This window comes from Euprymna scolopes, chromosome 8, assembly GCF_053919585.1.
Source record: "Euprymna scolopes isolate OS-2025 chromosome 8, ASM5391958v1, whole genome shotgun sequence".
NCBI classification, from domain to species: Eukaryota; Metazoa; Mollusca; class Cephalopoda; order Sepiida; family Sepiolidae; genus Euprymna; species Euprymna scolopes.
In genome coordinates this window covers 150,316,296-150,332,736 of record NC_136489.1, presented here as the reverse complement: position 1 = coordinate 150,332,736, position 16,441 = coordinate 150,316,296, and the positions used below count along the sequence as shown (strand labels likewise).

The 16,441-nt window shown below is 33.1% G+C and overlaps 2 protein-coding genes across 2 annotated transcripts in view; one reads left to right on the top strand and one right to left on the bottom strand.

Moving 5' to 3' along the window:
* The window catches only part of LOC145283831 (uncharacterized), a 242,537-nt gene that overhangs the window by 143,732 nt on the left and 82,364 nt on the right, over positions 1 to 16,441 (top strand). The window lies entirely within an intron of this gene.
* LOC145284072 (uncharacterized) lies at positions 5,316 to 5,993 on the bottom strand. Its single transcript, XM_080133143.1, has one exon. The coding sequence runs from the start codon at positions 5,991 to 5,993 to the stop codon at positions 5,316 to 5,318; it is 678 nt and encodes a 225-aa protein (XP_079989269.1).

Here is a 16,441-nt window from a genome sequence, read left to right as displayed (position 1 = left end):
CTCATTGTTCAGAATTACAAGTACATAAAATATTATTAGAAACGAACGTTCCTACATTTTTAGCGTTTTCTTTTAGCCGGTCGAACAATTACATTTCACATCAAAACATGTTTGACATATTTTTTTTTTTTTGAAGAGAAAATATTTATTCCCTCCTTTTTTTTTTTTTTTTAAATTAAAAATGGATGAAAAAAATATTTGATAAATGTTCACCAATGTATTTTTTACTTTAAAAAGAATTAAAAAAAAAAATCTTGTTTCTTTATTTTGGACAGTCAAAGTATTTTAGATATATTTAGAGAGGTAAAAGAAATTTCCTATGCTAAACTGATTAAAATAAGCTAAAAAGACAATATTTTCGTTAGATTGATGGCCTTATAGATAAAGTGCTTGCCTTTAGTTCCAACAAATCAACCACTTGATGGTGGCTTGAGAATCAGCTCACGTTGTGTCAGATATTTGAAGGTGGGGGTAGGGGATTTTTTTCTGATTGTCATTTTTAATGTGAGATTTTCGTATTTGACTAGTGTGATTTTTTTTTTTTTTACTTACCTGGTTGGTTTATGTTACATTTGAACTTCTGCATATCAGTACAGTTAGAGAAGCAGGTAGCAGGAAGGGAATTCCAAAGTCTACCTGTTGAGGGAAGAAATTAATATTAGCGTAGAAAGCTTTCTGGCATTTAGGGACTTCAACAGTGAAGGGGTGTGATTTTGTTGTTAAGCGGATTCATCAGGAGTATGTACGTCTAGGGAGCACAAGTGCAATGAGTTCATCAGAACACACTCCATTAAAATACTTGTAAAACAGGAATAGGGATGCAACATTGCTGTAGTGATGTGTAAAGAAGAATGAAGTAAGAGAAAACGGGAATGTCTTTGATAAAGGTTTTTTCAACTTAAAATTAATGCACATGCTTTGACTATAATCGAGTTTTTATGGTGGAACAGCTACTTCCGGCCAAGGGGTATAACTACAATATCTATTATAGCTAAAGAACCAAAGGTTCTAAATTATAACATGGGTCGTGGGTTTGAATCTCAGACAATTGTTATTTTTTGTTGTTTTTGTCATAGTGTTCCAGTTATTTTCTAGCCGATATCCTCATCATAGCCTCCAGAAAGATGACAATGGTGAAGTGGTTAAGACACAGACTGACATCCTGGGTGTGTCAAGTTTGAATCTAGTTCGTTCTACGGAAACACTTTCACTTAAGGATGTTGGCAACTTTCATGTGGTCCTTCTCATAAGTACCCAATATTTTTCTAGAAAGAATTGTATCTAGAAAGATATCAGGGAAAATGAATGCGAACAATAATCATCTGATTCATACGAAATGAATGAATGATAATGCATAACGATGTATATCATAACGATAGCAGCAGTATAATTTGGTGTGGGGGGTGGTTTGCAAAATAAGTAAATGTTCTTAATTTCTAATCTTAAGATTAAATAAAAATTTATAAACACAGCCTGTAAATGTATATCTAATTAGCTCTAACCCTAACCCGGCGTTGCCTCCTACTGTATTTATTTGCAGTTTGTTTTGCATTCTTTTATATATTATCATGTATTTTTTTTTTCCAAAAATATTTTGTTCCAATCAAATGTACTGTGAGATGAATACAGAGTTATATCCACTCCCTTTTCTTTTTAGATGACAATCATTTGAAAATCATTCAGACAAAGTTGACAGACAGGTATTTGCGGGAACGAATTAAATAAAATTTTATTAAACTTAACAACAATGAACTAAAAAAAAAAAAAAAAAAAAAAAAAACTGGCAAGCCAAAATCAAATATTGATTTTGTAGGAAAATAACTATCGATGACAAAGAAATGATAAAATGACTGACTTCACTTTATATATTAGATATTTTATGCATTAAAGGAAGAGTAAATCTAAACAGTATAGGGAGATATGTACAGAACATGAAACTAAGGTGGTATGACCACACTGAAAAAAAAAAAAAATGGATGAGTTCTTGGGTGTAGAACAGTTAAGGTACCAGGTTCAGTTTGCATGAGAAGACCAAGGAAAATATTGGAGGATGTGATAGAAATATATCTAAGGAAAAGAGGGATAAATAAAGGCCTGGTCAGAGATAGTTTTCTTTGAAAGTCAAATTCTAAGAGTTGTTCAACATATGCCAGTATATAAAGCAAATGTTAATCTTATATATATACTAACATGGATACCCAGCGTTGCCCGGGTGGACATGAAATTCAGTTTGGACAGAGCTGCTATACTAAGGATATTGAATAACGCCCAGAAAAGAACGGCAGAAGTAGGTGACAGCTATTTTGATTGATTCAAAACAACTTTTGTTTCAATCAAAATAGCGAGTGCCTGTGTGACTGTAAAATATAAAACAAAGTTAGTCGTGGTAGGCAGGCTCGAAATTAAAATGGAAAAGAAGGGAAAAAGGTAACTGGCAAATGCTTTTACCCACTGGACCATGATAACTTTTGATGTCCTGTCCCTAAAAAAAAATAACGTTTATAAACATAAATGTGTACAGGACTTGCAAAACTGGTGTTGCAAAAACTGACTCCTTTTGCAATAAATGGTCCAGTTGACCACCACAGAATTAATATTTTTTCTTATTTTCAGATATTATGCGGCCGAGGGATCGCTATTTCAGATGGTATCTGTTTCGACCTAGTCCAATGTGGCTGACGAAAGCTTTTAGTGGACACACACACACACACACACACACACACACACACACACACACACTGATGTTTGAGATTTATATAATACAAGACAACAAGTGGCGCTCAGGGGAAATAACTTGAAACCTGTTTCTAAAAAAAAAATTGATGTCGGTAATAATAATTCAAAATAAATTAAATTAAATATATTATCAATATAAATCAACTTTAAATAACAATCTTAAATAAAACACTTAAAAATTCTCTCGCTATAAACGGTAACTAACATACAGCTATTTAGTAAAATTGATTCTCCTTAATGTAATATGCAAATGAGGTTACCTCTTCAGCGTATACATTGCAAGAATCCTACTATGTATAGAAATAAATGTATATATTAATCAAATGGTGAACAAACATACAAACAAACAGATAGGAATACGAAATTTTATATATATGTATATATATATATAGTTTTAGAAGTTTCTTTTAAACCTTTAAAACTATATTTTAAAAAAATGTCCTTCGTTGGAAAATTATTTAGTCAGTAAGTCAATTAATTTCCTGCATCGTTTTACTTACATGAACAGACAATAGTACCAATGGTCTTAAAGGAATCATCAGTTGTTTACCATGAAACATTGTTTCAGGGAGATATATATATATATATATATATATATATATATATATATATATATATATATATGGGACAATTAATTGGAATCGGGAATCAGAAAAATCGAGACTTTTTGAGGTATTGGAATCAGTATCAGAACCTGAAAAATTGTGCCTATTTTCTGATGCCAAAAACGACTCCTTTAATTTCCTTTTTTTTTTTTTTTATTTGATTTTGTTTAAAACAAAATCTTCCACTGCTGATAAAAGTAATAATAACAGAATAGATATTTATTGATTTAAACTTCCAGCAAGACTAAAATCTCTAGATCACTTCCTCACAAATGTGTTTTATGTTTGAGAAAGTATATGCACATTTGAGATGTGTTTTTATGCTAAGTGGGACTAAATAACAATTTTATCGTTAAATATTCAGAGATTTATAAAGAATTGAATCTGTAATTTAATACGGAATCTGTAATTGTACCAAAACCAGGAAAAATATTGGAATCGTCTCATCGTTAATATATATATATATATATATATATATATATATATATATATATATATATATATATATATTTTCATTAAATAAAATATTCGAAAGTTGGAAAGGATCGAAAATAGAATTAAGGGACAAAAAATGTCTATTTTGTTTAATGAAAATGCCTATATATATATATATATATATATATATATATATATATATATATATATATATATATTCACTAGGCATTTTCACACAGGTCATCAGAGTCTAGGTGACAACAAGTTTTCCAGATTTCCAGTCCTCTCCCCCTCTTTTGATAACCTTTGCAAATGAATTGGCATCATTGCAACAGTTGCTTGCCTCTAACTTGGCAATGATTATTGATTATCACTGGAATTTGTGTGGCAATAAGCCTCCTCACGTTCCCAGTCCTCTTTGCACTCCTCCAGTGGAGGTTTGGTTTGTGTTTTTCCTCCTCAGTATTTTGACTGTTCTCAACTGTTTGGTGTGGTGTTAGTTGATGCCGACGACACTACAATTTGGAGGGGGGTGTGTAGTTAACTTACAATTTAAAAATTTTAATTTATTTACTACTACCAACAGCAGCCCCACCACCACCACCCCTTGTAGTTTCTGCTTTAGTATTATTGAGATTTAATGCCCTGACTGCCATAAACAAATGCTTGTTAATGTTGTCATATGAAATGGTATAATTTCTAATTGTTCCAGTTACCAATTCCATTGAAAAGTTTTGATTTCAATACTTTGCAGGAAATAAGTATTTAATTACATTTTTTGCAAACTTTTATTTTTTACTTTACTCTTGTATTATAAACATATAAATGTGGTTAACTTATTAAAAAATTAATTTAATACAATGTAAATTCATATGACTTTTTTGTTTTTGACCGGCTCGATTCTGTTGTTGGCATTGATTTCTCCAATTCTTTCTAAAACTACGCACTTACAGTAGGTGTCGTGTGTGATTTGAACAAGTAAAAGTGGTGTTATAAAACCAACTGAATTAATAACTTAGCAAAACCAGGTCGTCAGTCGACGTATCAATTTCATCGTTGCCATAAATATAGCTAGGAAATAGAGAGCAATTTGTAAATATCCAGCAGCTTATCTTATGTTGTCCTTTAGTCCTCACATTCTAGGAGTGATGTTTATGACAAAGGGGGAGAATTATTATTTTCTAGGTCGGAATCTATCAACACTTATTGTTTTTATTTGCTTTTTTTGTTTTTTGTTTTTTTTACATAGGAGTCACCACTTATCAAGCCCCGGAGGCCACTCGAGGATAAGGGTTATAGAGTTTACAGATAATATTGTAGTAATCGTTAGTAATGGAAATTTGATAAATTGGATTACTTAAGGGGACGGTTCATCAAGAATTTGTTTATGTTGGACTTGAGGACAACCAATTTATAGTCAGCTAGGAAGCAGCCAAATGGAAAAATAATTGCTCTACATCAAATTTTGTAATTATGTTATATAATAAATTGTTAATCAGACTGGTATATGAGCGTTATAAATATGTGCTGGGTAATCTTCTAAACTAATGAACTAATCATGGGATATATATTCTCTAAACCAATAAACTTATGAATCATGGGATATATATTCTCTAAACCAATAAACTTATGAATCATGGGATATATATTCTCTAAACCAATAAACTTATGAATCATGGGATATATATTCTCTAAACCAATAAACTTATGAATCATGGGATATATATTCTCTAAACCAATAAACTTATGAATTATGGGATATATATTCTCTAAACCAATAAACTTATGAATTATGGGATATATATTCTCTAAACCAATGAACTTGTGAATTATGGGATATATATTCTCTAAACCAATGAACTTGTGAATTATGGGATATATATTCTCTAAACCAATGAACTTGTGAATTATGGGATATATATTCTCTAAACCAATGAACTTGTGAATTATGGGATATATATTCTCTAAACCAATGAACTTGTGAATTATGGGATATATATTCTCTAAACCAATGAACTTGTGAATTATGGGATATATATTCTCTAAACCAATGAACTTGTGAATTATGGGATATATATTCTCTAAACCAATGAACTTATAAATTATGGGATTTATATTCTTTAAACCAATGAACTTATAAATTATGGAATATGTATTCACTAAACCAATGAACTTATGAATTATAGGGTGTGTATTCACTAAACCAGTGATTCTCATCCACTGTGCTGCAGAATGATTACTGGTGTGCCGCGAAGATTATAGGTTATATGTTGTTTTTTAGGTGGAAAACAGTTTTCATATCGTTATAACCGTTGTTTGTATCAATCAATATTAACTCGTATACTTACATGATGTTAACGCTAAGATATCAAAATATCAATATATCAAAATCATATCAAAATAAAAAATAAAATGTGTATGAAATCGTTTGTTATAATTGTTGGATATTTTTAATTTTTCGATAATAATAAACATTGGTAAATGTTGATTTATGTTTTATATCATCTTTGTCTATCTCGTTTGAAATATTAACAGATTCTTTGTTATTTCTTATTTAATATTTAGGTTTTGTAAGTTAAGGTTTTATTAGGACCCCCCCCCCCCAAAAAAAAAAAACAGGATTAAATATGATAAAAGTCCACTTTGATGTATTTTTAAAATATTTTAGATACAATTCATCCTTAATTATGTACAAGTTTCTAAAAAGAAAAAGCGATGATGACAACAATAATTCTACAACTTCATTTAAAAAAAAAAAGTTCACCATTTGTATAGTGATGATTGCTTGAAATTTGAATTTCACTGGACTGGAAATACAGATTCCTTCTCCATTGTGTGTTTTGTGCGGCCAAACGCTGTCGAATGAATCAATTGTTCCAAATAAGATAAAAAGACAACTTACTACTAATCATCCTAAGCTTCAAACAAAAAATGTCGATTATTTCCAACGGTTGTTAGAATTAAATGCAGCGCAAAGTCAACTATTTGAGAAAACAATAACTGTGTCCAAACAAGCTCAATCAGCTTCATATGAGGTGGCAGAAATTATTGCTGTTAATGTAGAAAATAACTACCTACCTGCCACGGCGGCTGGGATAATCGGAGGAAACGGTAGCCTTCTTTAGTTCACCTTATATTAAGTTTGTTGACCTGCATGAATGACGTGTTCACGTGATTTCATCACGTGAACACCTCCACTTTTTTTCTTTTAAAAACGGCCGTATGCCGCATAAGGTGATTCAACACTTTGACAGATTTAGCGCATCTCAGTCTACCAGACCTAGGGGTCCTGGATATGACCTTAAACTATATCTGATGGTGAGGCCCCAGCTTGCGGGCTCTGGGGAGTGTGGAGCCACCCTTTAATTGCCATTGTTCCCAGGTCCACTCTGACCTGGAGTGATAGTACCTGTTAGGGTCCCAACTATGGGTTAAATAGAAGCTGACTTGCAAAAAACAAATATATTCTATTAAAAATTTTTTTCTTCAAAATCACCGGATTCGGCATTAAATAACCTGAAAAGGGTTGATATGCCGTAAAACAAAACCAACCAACCAACCAACCAACCAACCAGACCTCGGAGATATTTAGGTTGCAACAAGTTGCCTTGTTGCGACGTCACTTACTTCTATAGCTTTATCTTTTGGAAATTCCCCTTATTATTTCGACCATTAAATCAAAGTCTTTTGTTCTTGCAGAATCAGTGATCCTTCCAGCATGCAAAAAGATGGTGAAAATTATGCTTGGTGATAAGGCTGAACAAGAAATTAGCAAGATCCTTCTTTCAAACAATACAGAAGGATTATTGACTTGTCTGATAATATTGAGCAGAGTGTAATATCCAATTTTCAAAATAGTCTGTTTGCTCTGCAAATCGATGAATGCAATCAGTAATCATGCACAGTTAATTGCATTTATGCATGTCATTGATGAAGATGCCATAATTAATCAGTTTCTATGCTGCAAACAGTTACTCAAAACTAGAAAACGTCAAGATATTTTTGATACAATCACAATATGCTTAGAAAAATAAGGCTTATCTGCATGGGAATATGTACCGATGGAGCACCATAAATGGTTGGTTCTGTTAAAGGTTTCACATCTTTAGTGGAAAAACAGAATCCTAACATCATGCGAATTCATTGTTTTTTTACAAGTTTAAGTTTTCAAAGCTAACACAAATTGAACTAAAGGTATTGAATCAGGTGATTGAAATCGTAAACTTCATAAAAACTCGACCGATGAAGTTCAGGATTTTTTAGTTGCTGTGCAAGAATATGGATTCTCGTGTTCGTTTACTGTTGCACACAGAAATAAGATTGTTGTTGAAAGGAAACGTGTCATCTCGTGTAAATGAGCTCCAGAAAGGACTTTTTATTTATTTATTTATTTTTTATTTTTTTTTAATGAAAAACTTGATAGATTTTGTGAATACCTGAGAAATGAATTGTGGATGTCCAAAATAGAGTACTTAAAGTGAAATATTTGGCCATCTCAATAGTCTGAACAGTAATATGCAAGACAGAAATAAAAACATTCTTCTGGCAACAGATAAATTAGTTACTTTTAAGAAGAAAATTGCAATATGGAAGAACAGAATGAAGCTAGACATTTGGATATGTTGGCATCAGTTTGCAAAACTTGCGTCACCGAGATGATTCCCATTATTAGTGAACATTTGAAATGGTTAGAAAATAAATTTGAAGAATATTTTCCCTTAATCAGCATTTTCATATTGATTTTTTTTTTTTTTTGTGATAGGTGTGCTGTGAAAATTTAAAGAGCTCAATAGTGTGCCGCAATGTAATAAAGGTTGGAAACTACTGCTCTAAACCAATTAATTATGGGATATGTATTCTTTAAACTTATGAACTTATGAATTATGGGATATGTATTCTCTAAACCATAAACTTATGAATTATGGGAAATGTATTCCCCAAACTAATGACCTTATCATTATTGATTATAGGATATTTATTGTCGATAACTCGGTGGGTGACATGAGTATATTATTATTTAAACAAATTTTTTGTAAACTTTACCATTTAGGGAAGCCCCCCCCCCAAATATAATAATTATAATTAACAACTAATACTATATATATTATTTATACCCGTCCTCAGACAAGTACTCGGTTAAGCTACATAAAAACAATTTTATTTTTTTTCTTTAAATTTTAGCTTTTGCCACTTAAATTTAAGATTTGTTTAATTTTGTTAGGAATTATTTTGCAGCAAGATGAGAATTTTATCTAACGTGTGCGACGCTCTCTGTTGAAGGCAAGAAATGAGACAACCACAAAAGAACAAACCCTACCTGTTAAATTCACAACAAACTTTATTGGTATAAAGGATATTATTGCAAAATAGTGCGCCCATCTTGCGTCCAACTTTGGAGTGGGTAGTTTGCTTCTTTGAGCCGTAGGTAGTTCTTTTGTATTCTGCAATGTTGTTGAGGTTCGTTGCAGGTAAAGGTTGAAGTTAGTCGTGTTCCATAGGACCTCATGCCCCCCAAAGGTTCGTAGCAACGCAAAAAGACTGCATACTGAGAATGGAAGGTAAAAAGTCCGTAATGTGGTTGAAGACATTCTATCTCATAGGTGAGCAAACTCGGAGGCGTTTACAAATATTTACACTTCGTCCACAACAGAGTTCTGAAGTAAAGAAGACATTACTGTTAGCGCCCAAGTCTCCTTATTAGAAGACATAATAAAAAATGAATCCCTATTCTCCTCTGATCCAGAAGAAACTGAAAGGGAAATAGAATTGGCGCCAAAGGCACGTGACATGTCTGGTTAGATTCGTCTAATCAAATCGATCGATACAATGGCAGTTGGGGCCTGTATGATGATTGGATAATTTTTTAGAATTTCAAGTTGAAAAACACTTGATTTTTTTTTTTTTTTTTAATTCTTGCGTTCTTCAAAGCAATACAAAATAAAGTTCACTAGTTTTTACTTATAGAAAAATGAAAATGAAACGTTATATATACTTTATTAAACAATGGGATATGATTACATTATTGTAATTTAAACTAATTATTTAATTATTGCTTTTTTGCCTGTGGACTAAGAGTCTAGTCAACCCTACTACTACCACAACTACCCCTTCAGCATAGATTGAGGAGAAACAATTGGTGGATTTTACTTTGTAATTAATTTTTTTGAATTTTGAATGAAGATATTTTTTAAAGTTTGTTTTAGTATTTTATTGCATTTTTGTTTTATTTCAATAAATAATTATTTAATCTATATATCTACAAAAGGGAGAATGTGTGTGTGTGTGTGTGTGTGTGTGTGTGTGTGTGTGTGTGTGTGTGTGTGCGGACACTTCTGGCCTAATGGTTATCGTACTTACTGTCTTTGGGTTTGGTTTCAATCTCAGCTCGATTTTTTTTTTTTTTTTACTCACAATAAGTAAACTGTTTAGAAAAACATAATACTCGTATGCACATGTCTCAGTTTCTTTTTTTTTACTTCATTTTCTTTCTTTCTTTTTTTTTAACGTTATCACTGGTATTTCTGTTTATAATAAATAAGAATTCCGCATTAATTAAAATGTTTATGTGTATTTTACGACTAGGCAACGCCGGGAGGCCTGCTAGTTGTAAATAAAAATAATGTGCACGTCACGTAGAGGTGAGAAACACAGACACTCGGGAAGTGGGTACATAATTTTTATTAAAGAAATTACGGGAATCCTCAACAACCGCTTAAAAAAAAATGTTTATTAAGGTATTTAATTAAATTTTATTTTATTTTAACAATGGCGAACATTGATTCAAGTATGCAGTATGGCGGTATCCAAGGAGACAGAATGGCTTGTAGTAGGCTAGCAGACGAGCCGAAGTAAAGTGCTGTTATAAAAAAAAAAAATGTTTATTTCTAAATGGCGGTTGATGAGACTATTTTTTTTTTTTTTTTTTATCCATGATAGGATTTTTCTTTCATTTAAAGCTTTTATTCTTTTTCTTTCATTTTTGTTTCTTTTCTTTATTTCTTTAATTTCTTTCTTTTTTCTTTCTTTTTGTTTCTTTTTGTTTTTTGTTTTCCTGTTTTGTTTGTTACCTTTCTTTTTTTCATCATAAAACTTTACAAAATAATGATTTTTTTCTTTTAAAGAATAATATCGATTTAACGCACTGCTTTGATCTTTGTATCTTCTAATTTATACATAAACACTATTTGCCTGCCTTTCCATTTCCGCCTTTTACTAGTTAATTTTTTTTTTCTTAAAAATTTGTTTGAATAGACCAAGACACATTTTTTCTCAGAAAATTGACAATCAATTTTTTTTCTAACCTGAAAAATAATATTTTTTCTGTTCACATTTTAAAAGAAAAAAATGTCAGTACTTGATAATTCTCATAATTAGAAAACTCGATTTTAAATTATTTGTTCTAGTGTTTCAAATATCAAAAAGTAAAACTTTTCTCAAAAAAACAAAACAAAAAACAAACAAAAAAAAAACCACCAGAATAATCTTTTGGATTCCTTTTGAAATTGTGTAAAATAAACAAAGAAAAAAACAAAAACAAAAACAAAATACCCCTATTTAATAAGGAAAATAAATATTTTACGTTCATATTCTTAATTTTTTAAATAAATAAATAAATAAAAAATTACATCTGCGGTTTCAAAGTTATGCTTCCACAATTCCTTCTGTGATCACAGAAAATTGTCCCCCCCCCCGTATATCCTATTTACTTACTTTGATATGATGCTTTCTTTCCAGGATCTTCAAATCATGGTGAAATCGTTTACCTTTCTGATTGCCGACCACAAGGTTTTCTGGGAAATGAGCACAAAATGAAAATCAATGCTCATATTACATTTCAGCATCTTGTAATTCTCTAATAATTTTCCAGACAACTTTGGTGTAATTCTTCGCTCGTTTATGTCCAAAAAGGTTCTTGAAAAGATCTTGGAATTACTACCAAACAATCTCTTCAGGTCCTGACATTGTCCTGATGATGAAATGATTTTGCTTGAAATTTGTGGTCCATCAAACACACTGGCCTTCATGTTTCAACTGACAAGCCAGGAACTACTGAAATGAGTTACAGTAGAACCTCGGGATACGGTGACCTAGGATACGTTTTTTTTAGGTTACAATATGGAATATGATGTTTTTCTGGCCCCTGGTTACGATCTTATTTATAATGATATTTGATTATATACATTACATATCAAAAAGTAAAACTTTACTGTACTGTATTTTAATGCCATATCCCGGGGTTCTACTGTACTTGGAGGTGAAGCAGTCATCTTCAGTTTACAATACTTTTAATCAGTTGCTTCATGAAACCCAATTTAGTATGAATATGTATGTATGTGGACTATAATTTTCTGTCTCATGTACACATAGAACGCTTGAGTGGTGCCAGCAATAATTGAAGATTTAGAAGTTTCCAGCTAGATGGAGGAGAGGTTGACATAAGTTGCCTCTGGAATAAATTGCTGTCGAGAGATCCTCATGATCGTTTCTTGCAGGTGTGGATTGAGATCTGCTATTCATAATTTCCTTTATTATCTATCTGTGCCTGAAACAAAACGTAAATTCCATGAACAAAGTTTGGTTTCCTAGAACTGCTCGTCTGTGGAACACAATACCACAATACTGCTTCCCAGCTACCTATAACATGACCGTTTTCAAGTTTAACATGAACATGTTCCTTTTGAGTCTCTTAAATAAACATACCCAAGTTCCACCATTGCTGATCATCACTATATTGTCCAACAGCCACTTGACACTCATAAACCCTTATCCTCAAGTGACCTTCGGGCCTTGATAAGCAACAATGACCCCCCCCCCATCGAGTAAAACAAAAAAAAATGCAGCTACCTTGCTACCTGGTGATAAAAATCATAAGCAACGACACTCCCTCCATCCAGTCAAAAAAAATGCAGCTAGCTAGCTACACCAGTGTGAATGTTACCCCTTAACCTGCCATCCACCCATCCACCCATCCATCGCCTTGAGCCCTGGAGGAGCATAGGCCATTCACAAATTTGTAGATACTTTTGTAGCAAGAAGTTCTTTTTTGAGGTGAGGATGCTGGCCCCACGCCCAACCTTCTCAGAAGGTACATACAGCACCTAGCCTTCCCAAATGCTCACTCATCTGGTACTGATCAGGCTCAACGTTGCTTAACTTCGGTGATTTGACGAGAACCGGTGTGTCAACGTGATTGTGCCGTATCTCGTAACCTGCACGTTAAAAAAAAAAAGAAAAAAAAGAACTGATGATGATGCAGGATGTTGGGATGACCAACATCTGATTTTGGTGGAAACTTAGGCAGTCCCTCTATCAAGCTTTGCTATTCCACATGCAGATAAAGCAGGCATACTTGGTGTAAGCACATTACTGACCAAAAAAGAAGTAATCAGTTTAAAGCTAACATATATGATCCATTTGTGTTTCTGATATTGAAACACTTCAATGACTTTTATGTCGCCATGTTTTTTGTCAAGACAGGTCGAATGCTCAGTTGAGACTGCATTATATAATTTGGCATTGTGGAACATTACATATTTATTAGATTTTTTTTTTTTTTTTTTGCCTGCTAAAAACGGGCAAAAGTTACAGCCTGTTGACTTAGAATGAGTGCATTATGCCAAATTGATCATCCAAAAATGCAATGTTCTAGTATCTTGCTTAATTTTCGATTTTTGAACTATTATCAAGACTCCTCAGACGGTTGGATAATATTAGCCATTTGTTTCTTGAACTCAACAAACGGCACTATTAGTAACTTATCTTTCCTTTGGTAGCATTTATTTATTGTTTTTTTGTTTGTTTTTTTTTTGTTTTGTTTTTTTCCACTTTTTCGTTTTCTTGTCTATACTGGAAAATGCTCGCCTCGTGTATAACTAAATAGAAAATGTGAAGGACCTAAGACAAGTAGGCAAACAAAATGACTGACATTTGGATTGAATCCTGGAACAAAAGCCTCTCACCAACAAATTTCCTTTTTCTGTCCACTGGAATTGTTCAGTTATGTTTTCTGCACAGTGAGATGCGGATGTAAACGCAGACAGTTGACAAAACACACGAAGAGATCCGGATGTTTCAAATGTCACTGGCAACATGAATAAGAAAGAAAATCTCCCTCTCTCTTCTTTGCCATTCTTGATTCCTTATGGCCAGGGCTGCATCAAGAAAGCAGTGGGCCTTTAAGTAAATGGATTCTTTAAGCCCCGATATGTAGTGTATTAATATCTAACTCCATCTATACATACATCTTTTTCACTTTATTCCTAAATGTGTGATTCCACAATCTCTGTGTAGAGAAATACTGTAAGATATATTTTATCTAATATATAAAGTAGTTTCTTTGTCATTGTATTGTAAGCAATATCTTTGTTCCTACAAAATAATTATTGGATTCTGGTTTGTCGATTTTTTTTTTTGTTTTGTTTTGATTTTTGTTTAGGTGAGGGATCGTTATAATATATTACTAAGAAAAAAAATGTCATTTGATTTTAATATTCTTTCTAGAAAATACTTTGTCCGTGTTAGAATTATTTTCAAACTAGCAGTAAGATCCGACGTTGTCCGGGATTGAATGAGGATCAAGAAATGTTTCACCTGCCCATACTTTCATTATCATCGAAATCAGTGAAATCGTCCATTTTGTAATCAAATCGATTGATTGCCTGCTCTAGTTAGGAACCTCTCCCCTCCACAGTGTACCAAGAGGAAGCTTCACATGCGTCTCCACAGTGACTTAGTCCACAATACATTGTAGTCTACATTGCACTGTAGAGAATCTACTGTTGATTTTATAAGATTATCTGTAAAAATAATGGTTTCACTTCAAGTTTAAAAAACAAAAGTCAAGTATCATGGTTTAGTTGTGCCCTAAACAGAAACATTCATTTTGAATGCACCCCGATCTTATAAAAGACTCTATTTTATGAGATTATTTTTACATAATTACTTGAATTAAAGTTAAACATGCAAATATCATAATTCAATTGTGCTCTATAAAGAAACATTCATTTCGAACACGCCCCTGTCTTATAAAAGAATCTACAGTTGATTTTATAAGCTGGGCCTTTCTGCTTGTGTGGTGATAAAACTTCTCAAATGCACTTGAGTTATTAGATTGCATAAAAGTGTAAACTTTGGTCAAAATTGGACTTTCTCCTTTAATCGGATTTTTTCGATTATCAATACTTATCAGATGCATTCTGATACAAGATGTTAAGATGTCAGAAATCTCTATTATATGAAAGGAAGTTTGTGTATATGTGTGTGTAAGTTTATATATGTGGGTGTGTAAGTTTATTCTCTATGGACTCTGAAATCGTTTCAGACAGAATCCATAGAGAATAAACTTACACACACACACACACACTCCCACACATACACAAACTTCCTTTTATATAATAGAGATTTCTGCCATCTTAACAAAGGGAAGATAACTTTATGTTCATCAACACAGAGTTACTTTCTTGTTATTGATGGTAGTCAAGTGATTAACGACACAGACTGACAACCTGGGTGTTCCAAGTTCGAATCCAATTCGTTCCACAAAATCACTTTCACTTAGGATGTTGGCAAACTTCACATGGTCACTCTTGTAAGTATCCGATGTCTGGCTAGAAAAATCTAGGGGAAACGGATGCCAAAAATAGAAGTATCCGATTTATACAATATGGTGATGATTGAAACAAAAGATATTTCCAACCTTTCATCACTACCCCCCCCCCCAAAAAAAAAACCGACATAGCTTATGAAAAAGAAGAACAAAAACACCTGCAACACCACTAGTACAGGGTGGAATGATAAAAGTGTCGCCCTAAAGAAAACAATACTACATATTTATTTTAAGACTTTTATTGAAAAAATCAATTCAGGTAACTTGATTATGTAGTAGAGCTGACATCTAATCAATGTAGCCACCTTCAGCCTAAATCACTGCCTTGATACGGGTCCAGAACTGGGATCATATCTTTTCCACAAGCGCTGGTGAAAGCTTGGTGAATACTCTGTGGATGGCGACGATCAGGCTGGCTTTGGCGTTGTGGGGCATCATTTTGGTGATGTTTTTGACGTATGACCAAACAAAGTAGTCCAACGGGTTCAGGTTGAGGGAGAAAGAGGGCCAGGGAGGGGAGGGTACAAAGTCGTAACCCTCCTCTGAAGCTAAGCCTGGCTCTCTTTAGACTTATGGGCCAACGCTGTGTCTTGCTGCCACACCCAGGGTCTGCCAACTACCACCTGATTGAGATCACAACATTCTTCAGCACATCCAGGTACATTTTGGTGCTGACTTTAAAGCCGACTTCGAAAATGTGAGGTGACATGATGTGGCCCTCACTTGAAATCACACCAAAGACCATAACCGTGGCTGGAAACTTAGTTTTCATCACCCCAAGCATATCCCTGTTATTTGTGGCAATCCAGCAATGCATTTTGAGGGTGCTGGCAATGGTCCTGTTGTCATAACTTGGATCAGTAGAGAGCATGAATTGTACAGCAACGCATCTTCGATCTCACTCGTTGAACATTGTCATTTTCGGACATGATAGAAGGCTCCTATTGTTGCTCTGTGGGATTTGTACACAACTGACCGACTCGTAGATGGTCTGCAACTAAAAAAGAAAATCGTTTTCATCAAACGGAATGGAATCATGTCGTCTTTTCTAGGGTGACAA

Excerpts from the sequence above, each read along its gene's own strand:
- LOC145284072 (XM_080133143.1), bottom strand. The coding sequence starts at position 5,993 with ATGAGAATCACTGGTTTAGTGAATACACACCCTATAATTCATAAGTTC.